At 49.3% G+C, this 13,181-nt stretch overlaps 1 protein-coding gene across 7 annotated transcripts in view; it reads left to right on the forward strand.

The window, feature by feature from the left end:
- The window catches only part of KIF9 (kinesin family member 9), a 48,763-nt gene that overhangs the window by 15,712 nt on the left and 19,870 nt on the right, over positions 1–13,181 (forward strand). For 6 of the 7 annotated variants that reach the window (XR_011075809.1, XR_011075808.1, XM_068559493.1 and 3 more), the window contains 7 exons: positions 2,073–2,156; positions 2,267–2,359; positions 3,123–3,270; positions 4,366–4,430; positions 6,440–6,517; positions 11,696–11,764; positions 12,603–12,707. Coding sequence is in view for 5 of the 7 variants with exons in the window: in XM_068559493.1 (XP_068415594.1) it covers positions 2,073–2,156; positions 2,267–2,359; positions 3,123–3,270; positions 4,366–4,430; positions 6,440–6,517; positions 11,696–11,764; positions 12,603–12,707 (642 nt within the window). In the remaining 2 variants the exon portion in view is untranslated. The remainder of the gene's footprint in view (positions 1–2,072; positions 2,157–2,266; positions 2,360–3,122; positions 3,271–4,365; positions 4,431–6,439; positions 6,518–11,695; positions 11,765–12,602; positions 12,708–13,181) is intronic. The other variant, XM_068559494.1, reaches the window with a different exon arrangement.

Here is a 13,181-nt window from a genome sequence, read left to right on the forward strand (position 1 = left end):
TTTTGAAGAGCCTCCGCATTGTTTCCCATAGCAGAGGCACCAGATGGGATGATGCATTTGGAGCACTGACTACAGAGCCTTGCACACAATAAGTGCTCAGTGGATGCTGTTCAGAAGCATGATTGGCACTGCCTCAGCACTCATATTTAGAATTGAACCAGGCATGTTTGTTTGCAGCAGTAGTTCCTCAAGGGCCATGTCCTTGCTAGGCAGTGATGGTGGAAGGATAAATGTGAGGCCTAAAGAGGCTCGCCGTGGGGTGGAGAAGGACGAGGAAGAAACCCGTGACAACCAGGGCACAATCTGAACTGTGCTCCAGGAGTGACAGACACCTGGATGGATGTGGTTAGGGGGAGGGCAGTCAGCAAAGGACTCTTCATGGAGGAAAGGACACTTCTCTGGCCTTCAGAGGTTGCTTAATTAGAAGGCAGAAAGACAAGCAAAGAGAGCACTTCAGAAAGAGGGGACTGAAAGATAAAGGTGAAGTGACCCCTTGTACTCTTGGTGAATGTCACTGAATTTGCAGGACAGGTGGACAGTATGAGGCAATGAGGGTATAGCCTGGAGGCCAGCCAGGCCTCCTCCACAGCCCAGGGCCTCCCCTCCTCTTCGGGTGCTCCACTCTCCCCAGGGGAACGTGGCATCACTGATTTGAGGCTTGTTCATAGCACCTCTCAGGGGCCTTTAAGGAGACGGAGTCCCTCCTGCAAGGATCTCTTTCTCTAAGAACGGCCATTTCCACCACATTTCCTTTTAAGTGTATTCTGGTCATAGTGCCCAATCCTATGAATTAGAGGCAAGGGCCTGCTGTCCCTTTAAAGAAACAAATTATTGACTTTTTCTAACTTTTAAAAGTAATACATGTTCACTGTAAAAAAAATATATGAAAGCACAAGCCTGTATATATAAAAAATGCACCTATAAACTCCAACCCAGAAGGGACCATTATTAACATCTTGGTAGCACCATCTGTTTATTCTTTCTTCTATGAATGCTTTTGCATTCCTTAGATTGTACCATCATATGATTTTGTCCTTCATTTTGTTAATGAAGTGTATTACATTGATTTGTGTATGTCAAACCATCCTTGCATCCCGGGGTATGCAAGGATGTGGTTGTGGTGTATAGTCCTTTTATTGTGCTGTGGAAGTCAGTTTGCTATGATTTTGGATTCTGCATTTTTCTGTTATTAAAAACTATTTGTCGGGACTTCCCAGGTGGCTCAGTGGTTAAGAATCTGCCTGCCAATGCAGGGGACACGGGTTCGAGCCCTGGTCCCGGAAAATCCCACATGCCGTGGAGCAACTAAGCCCGTGTGCCACACTACTGAGCCTGCACTCTAGAGCCCGTGAGCCACAACTACTGAGCCCGTGAGCCACAACTACTGAAGCCCGTGCACCTAGAGCCCGTGCTCCGCAACAAGAGAAGCCACTGCAATGAGAAGCCCACGTGCTGCAACGAAGAGTAGCCCCCGCTTGCCGCAACTAGAGAAAGCCCGCGTGCAGCAACGAAGACCCAACACAGCCGAAAATAAATAAATAAATAAATTTATAAAACAACAACAACAAACTATTTGTCAGCATTCTCCTGGCTGCATAACATTCCATTGTACAGCTAGACCATTCCCTAATTGTTGGATATGTAGGTTGGTTATGATTCAATATTCATGAACATTTTTAAGCCTCTTAATTCTTATTGCTGCTTTGCTTTTCAGAAAGCTATTATACAGGAAGTTCCCTGGTGGTCCAGTGGTGAGGACTTGGCGCTTTCACTCACGAGGGCACGGGTTCAGTCCCTGGTCGGGGAACTAAGATGCCACAAGCTGCATGGTGTGGCCAAAAAAAAAAAGAAAGAAAACTATTATACAAATTCACACATCTCTAGCAGTGAGTGAAAGTATAGGTCTGGACTCCAATTTGTCTTCTATTCTACTAGTTTATAAATGAGATTTCCCTGGAAGGCCTGGCTGATAGCAGTGATATAAATATCATTTCTGCATAATTGAAAAATGATCCAAATGCCATGTTATTTTAATATTTCAAAACGTTGTCTGTGTTTTCCGTCTTCTTCAGGGAGAGACCAACAGGATTATAGCCTCCCACACAATGAACAAGAACTCATCTAGGTCACACTGCATTTTCACAATCTACGTGGAGGTAAGTGCGAGCTCTTTGAAGAGCCGAGAGGGGTGGTCGATTCCCATGGGGCCTGCTCAGTAAGAACCTTCTCCCTGTGACAGTTTAACCTCTTTTTGGGTGTTTCATAGGCCCATTCACGGACCTTATCAGACGAAAAGTACATCACTTCCAAAATTAACTTGGTGGATCTAGCAGGCTCGGAGAGGCTGGGGAAGTCTGGGGTAAGTGGGGGAGCAGGAAATTCTTCCTCAAGAAGCCACAGCTCTGTTTCCGGCTTAGTTTCTGTGCACCTGGGCCGTCCCTCATTGGGCATTCGTGAGTACCATCCCGAGCTAGGCGCAGTGGAGCTGGAGGGACAGAACTAGCAGAGGTGAAACAGAGAGGCAGTTCCTACCTGGCAGGATTTTTGTAAACATTAAATGAGATGATGGCTCCTAAATTCTTAGCAAAGTGCCTGGCACTCAGTCAGTGCTCAGTCAATGCTCCATGCTCGTATTAGCATTTCTCTATGTATCAGTGTGAGTGTTCACACAATGAATATTTGCATTAATTTTTCATCTCACATAAATATTCATGTGAGCGTATTAACGTAAGTATTCACAAGAGCATTCAGATGAGCATTCCTATGTGCATTCGTATTAATGTTTGTATTTGTGTATTGAATGAATGTATATTCCCAGGATTATTTGCTCAAGTATCTGCACAAATATTCCCATGTGTATTCATAATAGTGTGACTCTTAAGTGAGTATTCATATATTCACATAAGTATTCATATTCACATGAGCATTCATTCATAAGAATATTTGCACGAGTGTTCCTGTGAGTGTTCCCATTAGCCCAAGGTGGATACAATACAATCCCATGACAGGGAGAGAAGACCTGGTTCTGGGAAGGAGGCTCTGGCCTGGCCACAGACCTGCAGTGTTCTTTGTGGGGCAGCCTCTCCACTTGGTCTGATGAGGAACTGACCTTTGGTTTGTAGTCTGAGGGCCGAGTCCTGAAGGAAGCCACCTACATCAACAAGTCGCTGTCATTCCTGGAGCAGGCCATCATTGCCCTCGGGGACCAGAAGCGAGACCACATCCCCTTCCGGCAGTGCAAGCTCACCCACGCCCTGAAGGATTCCTTAGGTGAGGGTGTGGTTGGTGCACAGCGGGGACGGACAGGCCTGGCATGTCTGTTACTGGTGATAATGGAATTGTTCCCTCCTGGTGGCATGGACTTACCTGCAGCCTTTTCACAGTGACCTCAGGCACACCTGGAAAGGCAGAATCAAGCACAGTGCCCTCTCACGTCCCCCATGCCATTCTCTTCACTCCTCAGAACCTTTGCTTAAGCTTTTGCCTCTACCGGAAGTACCTTCTCATTTCCCCTCTTCCCTGAACCAGCTGGCAGAATCCTTCATCACCTTGAAGACCAAGGTGGAGGGCTTCTCCTGTGATGTCTTCCTTTCCCTGACTGAGGAGCTGGGGCTGTGTCTTGTTATCCTTGTGTTCCCAGGCTTTTGCATTGGGCCCAGTGGCATGGTGGTTGGTGTGTGATTATTAACTGAGTGCTCCCCCCAACCCCCCCCATAAGCAAAGCCCTGCCCTAGAGGCCTCTGCCCTACCCCAGGCCTTCTCTCCTCTGCTTTTCCCCCAGCTCCTCTTTTAGGTACATTTGACAGCCTCTCCTGCTTCTCTTCCTCTTCCCCTTGCCTCCTAGCCTCATGCATGCTTGCGTGTGTCCTCTCTGACCCTGTCTCAGTCAGCTCAGGCTGCTAGAACAAAATATCATGGACTGGGTGGCTTAAACAACAGACACCTATTTCTCACAGTCCTGGAACCTGGAAGTCCCAGATCAAGATCTGGCAGGAATGGCTCCTGGTGAAAACTCTCTTCCTGGCCTGTAGATGGCCACTTTCTCGTTGTGTCTTCACATGGCAAAGAGAGAGAGAGAAAGAAAAGAAAGAGATCAGAAAGGGAGACAGAGCTCTGGTCTCTTTCTTACAAGGGCACTAATCCCATCATGGGGCTCCACCCTCATGACCTCATGTAAACTTAATTACTTCCTGCAGGCGCCACCTCCATATACCATCACATTGAGGGTTAGGACTTCAACATATGAATTTTGAAGGGACACAAATGTTCCGAGCCCTCCCGCCTCTGCTGCCCACCAGCCTCAAAGGAATCTCTTGGCAGAAAACACACATGGTTCATGACCCTTCTGTGTCCTGCTTTCTGCAGGGGGAAATTGCAATATGGTCCTTGTGACAAACATCTATGGAGAAGCCGCCCAGTTAGAAGAGACGGTATGTAAAGACAGCCAATGCAACTGGGATGGAATTCCTCCTCATGCATGCCAGGGCTGGGTAAACTGACACAGTAGCTATAGACATGGTCAAGGGTGGAGGGATCCAGGGATGAGTCTGAGCCAAAATTGCTGAAGGGGGCCCAGCCAGGATCCAAATACCAAGTACCAAGGGGCAGAAGCCATGTCAAGGAAGAGGCAAGGCAGGTGGCAAGCTCAGTGTGGGGGCCTATGTGAGGAGAGAAGGCTGAGAGCCAGCTTTGTGGGGCAAGGACTGTGTTTTCTGGCCCATGCCAGGAGTATTTGGCCACTGCAGCGAGGATCTCAGGAAGGAGAGGAAGAAGAAGAAGGTGCAGCGGCTGGATAGGCCCTGGCGGCCATGCTGAGGCCTTGGCTATTCTGCTCCAGGTGGCTGGGGCTGTCACCAGGTTTTAGTAGGAGAGGGCTGTGGCCAGAGTTGTGACTCGGGGAGATTAATCCAGCAGCAGGAAACAGGTGACCCGGGGAGGTGAGAAGCTTATGAGAACCAGAGGCAGAAATACGAAGTGAGCCAGTGACACAGGTGAGTCCACATAGCTAGGCACCCAGGCTGGGGCTCCCCGCCTCTCCTCCCTACCCATCCTAAATAAGATAGGTTTGGAAATCTCTCCCTAGACATTTTGCTCAAATGTGGATGTTTGGGGCAAGCTTCAGTCATCTGGAGAATCCACTAGGTGAAACAGGTCATTTCCAGGGACATTGCAGGGCAAGATGCTCCTGCAGGGCCTCCCAGCTTGGTGCATTAGGGACCATCCCAGCTTCCAGGGGGAGTTCTCCTGCCACATACCCAGTGCCCTGGGACTTGGGAGGCCAGAGAGGGGAGCTCCAGCTGACGTGCAGACAGCATCCCCAGAGGAAGCCTTCAGGCACCTACTGGTCTCACAGCATAACAAAGCATGAGTGAACCCCAAGAGGAGTCATATGAATATTGGGCCTCCTGGCTGCCTGATTAAGAAATACATCCTCCAAGACCGTGGAAGACCCTTTCTCCCCTTATCCCCACCCCTGAGATGGTCACACAGGAAGCAGCTCTCCTGGTACCTGCTGTCCTCCGAGGCTTGTGCCCACACCACCTGGGATCTCTGATTAGGACTGAGCCCATAGGAGCCCTAAGGAGCTGCTGGAAGAGTATCGGGGGTTGGGACAAAGGCATATTGGGGGTGTGGAAGCTCATGATTCTCTTCTACAAATGCTTTAATACTTTAAAACTGTTCCTGTCATGATTTGTGTTGCTTTATGCAGTGACCACGCATGTGTGTATGAGGGAGTCGTGGCCACACTTGCTGCTGTGCTTACAGCAGGAGAGTCTGATTTCACCCTCACACAGAAGCAACTCCAACTAAAATGACAGGGGTCTCTTCCTGAGGGCTCTCTGTGGGCCAGTTCTGTCCAGAGCACATTACATACCTCAGCACTAAGTCTGCCAGTGACCCTGTGAGGCAGGTCTTCCCAACTTTACAGAGAAGTTACAAGACCTGTCTGAGGTTGTGCAGTCAGTTGGTTGGTGGCTGAGCTCTTAACCACTAGGCAAGACTGTCCAATGGAACAGCCCTTTCAGGCCTTCCTCAGGCTACTTCTGGGTTACCCATCCCCCCTCCAAGTCGGCTTCCCTGTTTCAGGGCTCCGAGTCAGCCCAGCACAGTATGAGGCTGGGATGTCAGGGCTCACTGGCTGCTCCTCACTGCCAGGGAGCAGCCCTCCACTCCTCATGGAACATCAGCGCAGTGGGGTGTTTCCCAAGTGCCCGCTTCTGTGGCCACCCCATGGGCCCCCAGCCATAATTACCCCTGGCTGGCTGTGCCCCCAGAGGGACTCGGGCAGGACCCCCAGACGTCACTCCATGGGCCCATGGAGCATTCCTCTCTGCAGGGAGACTTGTTTTCTAGTGGAATCCTTTAACCTGTTTTGCGAATATCTCTACTCACAAGTAATTGACCAAGAACCTAGAGGTCTGTCTGATCTGTTTTTCAGCTGTCTTCACTGCGGTTTGCCAGCAGGATGAAGCTGGTCACCACTGAGCCTGCCATCAATGAAAAGTATGACGCTGAGGTACTAAGGGGCTTGTAGGCAGCTATCTCGCTGTGGGGAAGGTGTATGGGTTTGCTGCCTGGGTCACAAGAGCCTGGCTTCCCTTCCTGCCTTGACCAAAGATACCCATGTGATCCTGGGTCAGTCCCTTTCTGCTCTGGGATAGGCCAGTGTTTAGAGTCCCTTGGGGGCTGCCACAAAGGTGAAAGGGCTAGGTCAGGCCCCCACCCAATTCCTATGTGGGGCTTCAAGGCCTCTGAGTGCCCTGGGCTTCTGCATGAGAGTCCTTAGAGCTAATTGTTTCTGAGCTAAATCAGTGTGGACCATCTCTCAGACTCATCTGGTTAGGTCACTACAGAACCTCTTTCTTCCCAGTCTGAGCAATCCCTCTCAGCAAACAGCTGACCAATCAGAAGAATGATCAGCATCACCATTAGCCAGGGAAATGCAAGTTAAAACCTTAGTGAAATTCCACCCTCAGACTAGCAAAAATTAGAAATTTTCTGACAATGTAGAAACAATGGTATGTGCAGAAACAGCAATGCTTATTTATTTCTTGTCAAAGTGTAATTGACAACCACTTTGGAGAGCACTTTGGCAACATCTAGTAAAGTAAAAACACATTTACCAATAATTTGGTTTTCCTTTAACATGCTTATGCAATCGTAGTTACTGCAGACAGGAACATATACATGCCCTAAACCCATGACAAACTAGCTAAACTTTTCAGATTCTAAATCCTGAAGGAAAATAACAGTCCGGGGACTCTGTGGATCTAACCCATGGTTTGGAGGTTGAGGAGGAAGTAGAGCTTAGAGCAGTGGTTCTCAAACTTGAGTGGGTATCAGAATCACCCTGCGGGCTCATTGAACCACAGGTCACTGCACCCGTTCCCAGAGTTCCTGATTCCATCGGTCTGGGGTGGGGGCTGAGGATTCAAATTTCTTATGAGTGTCCCCAGTGCTGTTGCTGCTGCTGTTCTGGACCACACTTGGAGAATGACGGGCACAGTAGTTAAGAGCGCTGGCCCCTGCGTGGGGCTATACTGGTTCAGCAGCCTGCTCTTTCCTTCGTCAGCTGTATAACCTCAGCGAGATACTTATTCTTTCTAAGGCAGGAGTAACAGAGTTCACTCTCAAAGAGATGTGAAGAACAAGATAATGGGTAGGAATCTTTTAGCACAGTGCTGTCATGGAGTAAATGCTCAGGAAATGTTAGCTAGCACTCTAGTCACTTCTGCAGACCAGCAGTATCACTTCTAGGTATATAGTCTAGCAGCATTCTCACATATGCACATAAAGAGACTTATAGAAGATGGTGCTGCACTGCTTGTTGTAATGGTGAAAAGTTAGGAACATGATTAATAGCCTTTAACAGAAGAGTAGCTAAGTAGGTTGCAGAGGGAGGGAGCCAGAGCTAGAGCTGTGAGCATGGATAATCTCTAGTGAGAAAACAACTTGGGGATTGAATGGTGGCATCTCTCGTTTATACCAAGTATAAGAACATTCAAAGCAATGCTGATCATCATTAGTGGATAGATGTGTGTACAAAGAAAAAATGTATGGGAGTGAAAAGACCAAACTGAGCAGAGGCTCCTTCTGGATGTCAGGGTGGGGAATGGATTTGGAGTGGGGTAGCCAGGGGCTTCACATTTATCTGAAATGTTTTATTTCTTAAAAAAACAAAAACAAGAACACCTGAAGCCAATATGGTGGCATGCTGTTAAAGTCAGATTTTAGGGTGGTCTTCCCAAGGTTTCATGGCATTATTTTCTATGCTTTTCTGTAGCTTGGAGCTTTTCTTATTTATTTTTCTTATTTTCTTATTTGGTGCTCTCTTAGCTTAGGACTACCACATTACCACCTGTGAACCTGGCTGAGTGGGCGTTGCACCTGGCAGCGAGGACTTTCATTTTAATGTAATTCCTGTTCTGAAATCTGCACTGTTGTTCCTGGACAGCCAAGTTGCCATGTCACCAAATGCAAATGTGTTTGTAATCTTTATGATAAGCATTTTCCTTTATATGTATGAGTTCTCGAGAGAGACCTGGAAAATTATTTTGGTTGTTGCCTTTCCTAGACTGTAGCCTGTATTCCCAGGTTGTTTCCAGCACCATTTTCAGTACTGATACCTCTTTTCAAGGGGGTGGAATAGCTTCTGTAGAGTTTCCTTGGTTGGTGGGGCTGGCTGGAAGGTGGGAGATTGAGTTCCTGATCCACCTCTGCTACCAGCTCTCTGTGGTGAGTTGCTCAGGCTCTGAGCCTCAGGATATTCATCTGTGAACTAGGAGGTTGGACTGATGACTTCCAGCAAGGCTTCCATAGGCTGACCAACTATGTCATTCTGTGATTCTGTGAGGTGGTGTAAGGGTTGTGAGCCACGGGCATAAACAGACAGCAGAGAGACTTGGGGTACCCTACTCTGCCAAGAGGAAGCACACCTGCGTGCTGCCGTGGGGTCAAAATAGGGAAAATTCTTAGGCTGATAGCTGCTCACAATCTGGTGTGGACTTAAGCAGAACTCTCTGAATTATCCTCATTACGTTTATGATGGAAACACCTAACCATCAAGGAACTTACATGGGTCTGTGCTGTCTCTGAGGCATTTTTTTTCCATCCAGAAAATGCCCCTGTTTCTTATAAGGGAGTTGGTCAGCCAGGAGGTGCTGCCAGACCCTATTCTGTGGGGTCTTCTGCTTCAGCCCTATTTCCAAGCAGCTTCTTTCCAGTCAGTAGAAGAGGGCAAGTTAGAGGCCACTAAGCTTGCCAGGCAGTAGGAGAAGTGGCTTCCATACTCTCAGGGTGCAGCATAGAGGCTGGTGACCCATGGGAGCAGATGGCCCATTTCCACCATCACCTGATTGGCCCAGAGGTCTAACCTGGCTCCTCATGCCACACTGGACAGAGTCATCCAGCTGGAGGTCCCCAGCAGCTCAGCCAGACTTTTCCTAGCTGGGCGTAGCGCATTTTCTAGAGCTGAGATCCCTCAGCTGAGAGGAGGGGATGGAGATGAGTAGGGGCTGGCCACCAGTCCTCTCCCGTTCACCTCACAGGGAGTCCACCTGAAGGACCATCTTGAGGATGCCCAGAGGGGCAGAGTCAGAACCTGGACCCTGGTCATGTGTCCTGAGTTCAGACTTTGTGCCCTGATTTGCCACTGAGCCACCGGGACACCAGGACCCCTTCCTACAGACTGGTGACAGCTTTGGTCACCAGTCCTGAGAACCAGCTGTCAGGGGCTCCCTCCAGTTGCCATTTTTTGACAACTAAAGGAAGCCCTGTTGTTCACAGTGAAGGTTCTCAGCATGAAGTCCCTTGTGCTTCTTATATGAAAAACACTAGGACAGTATCTATCAAACGTAAAATGACTAAGCAATTCTGCTTCTAGAAATGTATCATTTATTCATTCAGCTAAAATTTATGGAGTACTTACTATGTGCCAGGCACTTTTTGAAGCACTTGGGATGTATCAGTGTACCAACAGAAACACAAATCTCTGTCTTTGAAGAGCTGACAGTCTGCTGGGGGTGGGAGAGATAGATATAATAAGCATAAGAAATCAGTCATTTCTAGATTTGCTATTTACGACAACATGGATGAACCTAGAGGACATTATGCTAAGTGAAATAAGCCAGACACAGAAAGAAAAATACTGCATGATCTCATTTATATGTGGAACCTAACAAAGTCAAATTCATAGAAGCAGAAAGTAGAGCAGTGATTACCAGGAGTGGGTGGGGGCAGGCTGAGAAATGGGGAGATGTTGGTCACAGGGTACATATTTTTAGTTCTAAGATGAGTTAGTTCTGGGGACCTAATGTATAGCATGGTGACTATAATTAATAGTAGTGTATTGTGTACTGAAAATTTGCTAGGAAAGTAGATCTCAGATGCTCATACCACACACAAAAAAAATGGTTACTAGTGGATATGTTAATTAGCTTGACTGTAGTAATCATTTCACTGTGTACATGTATATCAAAACGTCATGTTGTACACCTTAAATATATATAATTTTTCTTAAAACCAAAATAGGTAAGTTGTAGAGCTTCACTGTCCAATACAGTAGCCACTACTCACATGTGGCTACTGAAATCAGTAAAAAAAATTTTTTTGTTTTGGCTGTGCTACGCGGCATGCGGGATCCTAATTCCCCAACCAGGGATCGAACTCATGCCCACTGCAGTGGAAGTGCGGAGTCTTAACCACTGGACCAGCAGGGAAGTCCCCTGAAATCAGTAAAATTAAATAAAATTAAAAATTCACTTCCTTGGTCCCACCAGTCACATTTTAAGTGTTCAATAGCTTTATGTGGCTTGCAGCACAAACACAGAACATTTTCATCATTACAGCAAGTTCTATTAGACAACACTGCTCTAGGGTATGTTCTATGAAAGAAAAGTAGAGCAAGATTTTAAAAAAGAGTGGTGTGAGGGTGGGGAGGGGATTGCAGTTTTACATGAGGTGATAGAGGTGCGCCTAATTTAGAAGCTTTTGAACAAAGACTTGAGGGAGGTGAGCCATGGAAATACCTGGGAGAAGAGTGTCCCAGGCAGAGGGGACAGACAATGCAGAGGCAGGAATGTGCCCATTTGGTGGGAGTGGAGTGAGCAGGGGGAAAAGAGTAGGAAAGAAGTAATAGGGCAGATCACATAGAGCTCATAGATCACTGTGTTTTCGTATACAAAGATGTAAGTGCAAAGATGTTTTGCAGCATTTTTTGTAGCAGCAATAAATTGGAGGTGGCATACCTGATTATCAGTGGGGAATGGTAATGCTTTGCGTAGTGGTTGGGAAGGATGAGGGTCAATGCACCCTGGAGGCATGGGCTGCACTGAGAGGGCCATTACCCTGTTGGACTGGAGTATCCTGGAGCTCCTGGGAGTCAGGGTTTGAGGTGGCCCTAGGGGTGCCCGTGCTCACTCTGTTCTCAGTCTCCTCTGCAGTAAGAGGCAGAGGCCAGAGGACTGCTGAGACCCCCTCAAACCCTAAACTCACCCAGTTGGGGAAAAGTCACCAGTGGGGAGGGAATCATCCAGATGCTGAGATCACACCCCATGGATTACCTGGAAGAGCCAGGATGTCCAGGCACAGGTGGGGAATTATAGGCTTGATATGGAAGAGGCAGGGTGGCTTCTCTGACCGTCCTCCCTGCTTTCCCCCTCACCCCCCCGCCCCACACAATATGTTTCCCTGGCAGCGGATGGTCAAGAACCTGGAGAAGGAGCTGGCACTGCTCAAGCAGGAACTAGCTATCCATGACAGCCTGGTAAGGGGCTAGAGGTGGTGGTGGGGCGTGGTTGCCAGAATGCTAGAGGGACTAGGGTCAGGTTACCAGGTGGGCAGAAGGGCTAGGTTGGGAGGGGGCAAAGAGTCAGGGCAGGGATGCTGGATGAGCAGAGCCGGTTGGGTGGGCAGAGGGACTGGGTGGACAGGGGGCCAGATGGGTCGGGGGCTGAGTAGAGAGACTCGGGGGTGGGGCAGAAGGGCTGGGGGACCAGGAATGTCTGGTAGGCAGGGACACTGGACAAACAAGAAGATGTGGACAGGGGTGTCAGATGGTCAGGCAGTAGGCAGGGGGATGAGGGGCAGGGGCCAGAGGCCTGGCAGGGGTACAGGGGCAGACAGCATGATGGGTCAAGGTCAGGAGAGGTGGCCCCTGACCAAGGCTGGATGGTCAGGTGGGGACAGCAGCAGGGAGCCATGAAGGTAGGGGGTGGGGGCAGGAGTCCTCCAGTAGCCTGTCTGAGCTAATGCTCATGGTCCAGAGGAGCCTCAAGGCAGAGTCTGCCCCCTCCCTCCTGTGGCCCTCATCCTACAGAGTCTGCTGAGACTCAGTCAGCAGAACCCCCTTGTTTGGAGTAGCAGGCCCCCTGTTGGGCAGCCTCTCCTTCCCCGCCCTACCTGGTTGTCCCTTGCTGACCTGAACACCTGGCCTGTGAGTCAGGCCCTCCTTGCCAGGACGTGGTGATGAAGGGAATGGAGCTGGCTTGGGCGGCCAGGGTCTGTGCCCAACCTCCCCACTTTGGTTCTCAGAATGGTCCCTGCCACCCCGCTTGGGCTCGGGTGCTTGGAGCTTAACAATATGTTCCTTTTCCTCCTCTAAGGCCAACCGTACCCTTGTGAACTATGACCCCATGGATGAAATTCAGATTGCCGAGATCAACTCCCAGGTGCAGAGGTACCTGGAGGGAACGCTGGACGAGATTGACGTAAGGAGCCCCTCAGGACCACCGTGTCCAGCTGGCCCGGGCCTCCATCTCCCGGCCATACCCTGAAGCGTGCTGTGCTAGCCTTGGAACCTCACACTGAGAGGGTGCAGGGGGTGTAGGGTAGGTGGTGCTGGACTCCTGGCCTCAGGGCCCTTCAGCCCACCTCAGGGCCTCGGCATCCCTGTTTAGGGTTGCAGGGCTGTAGGTGACCCACAGAGTGGCTGACAGCCTTAAACAGCCTTGAATACACAGGAGGTGGTCCATCACTGGGGGCACAAGTGTGGACCCTGGAGCTAGGCTGCCCTGGATCGAATCTCAGCTCAGCTATCTCCTTGCTGAGTGACCTCAGGAAAATGCTCAAGCTCGTGTACTCTGGTGGCCTCACCTGTACGGTGTGGTGGGGAGGGAAACCGAGCTGGGATGAACTGAGATGCAGCACCTCAGGGGCTTGACTGTGCCAGGCAGAGTGAGGGC

This window comes from Eschrichtius robustus, chromosome 12, assembly GCF_028021215.1.
Source record: "Eschrichtius robustus isolate mEscRob2 chromosome 12, mEscRob2.pri, whole genome shotgun sequence".
In the NCBI taxonomy this organism is placed as follows: domain Eukaryota; kingdom Metazoa; phylum Chordata; class Mammalia; order Artiodactyla; family Eschrichtiidae; genus Eschrichtius; species Eschrichtius robustus.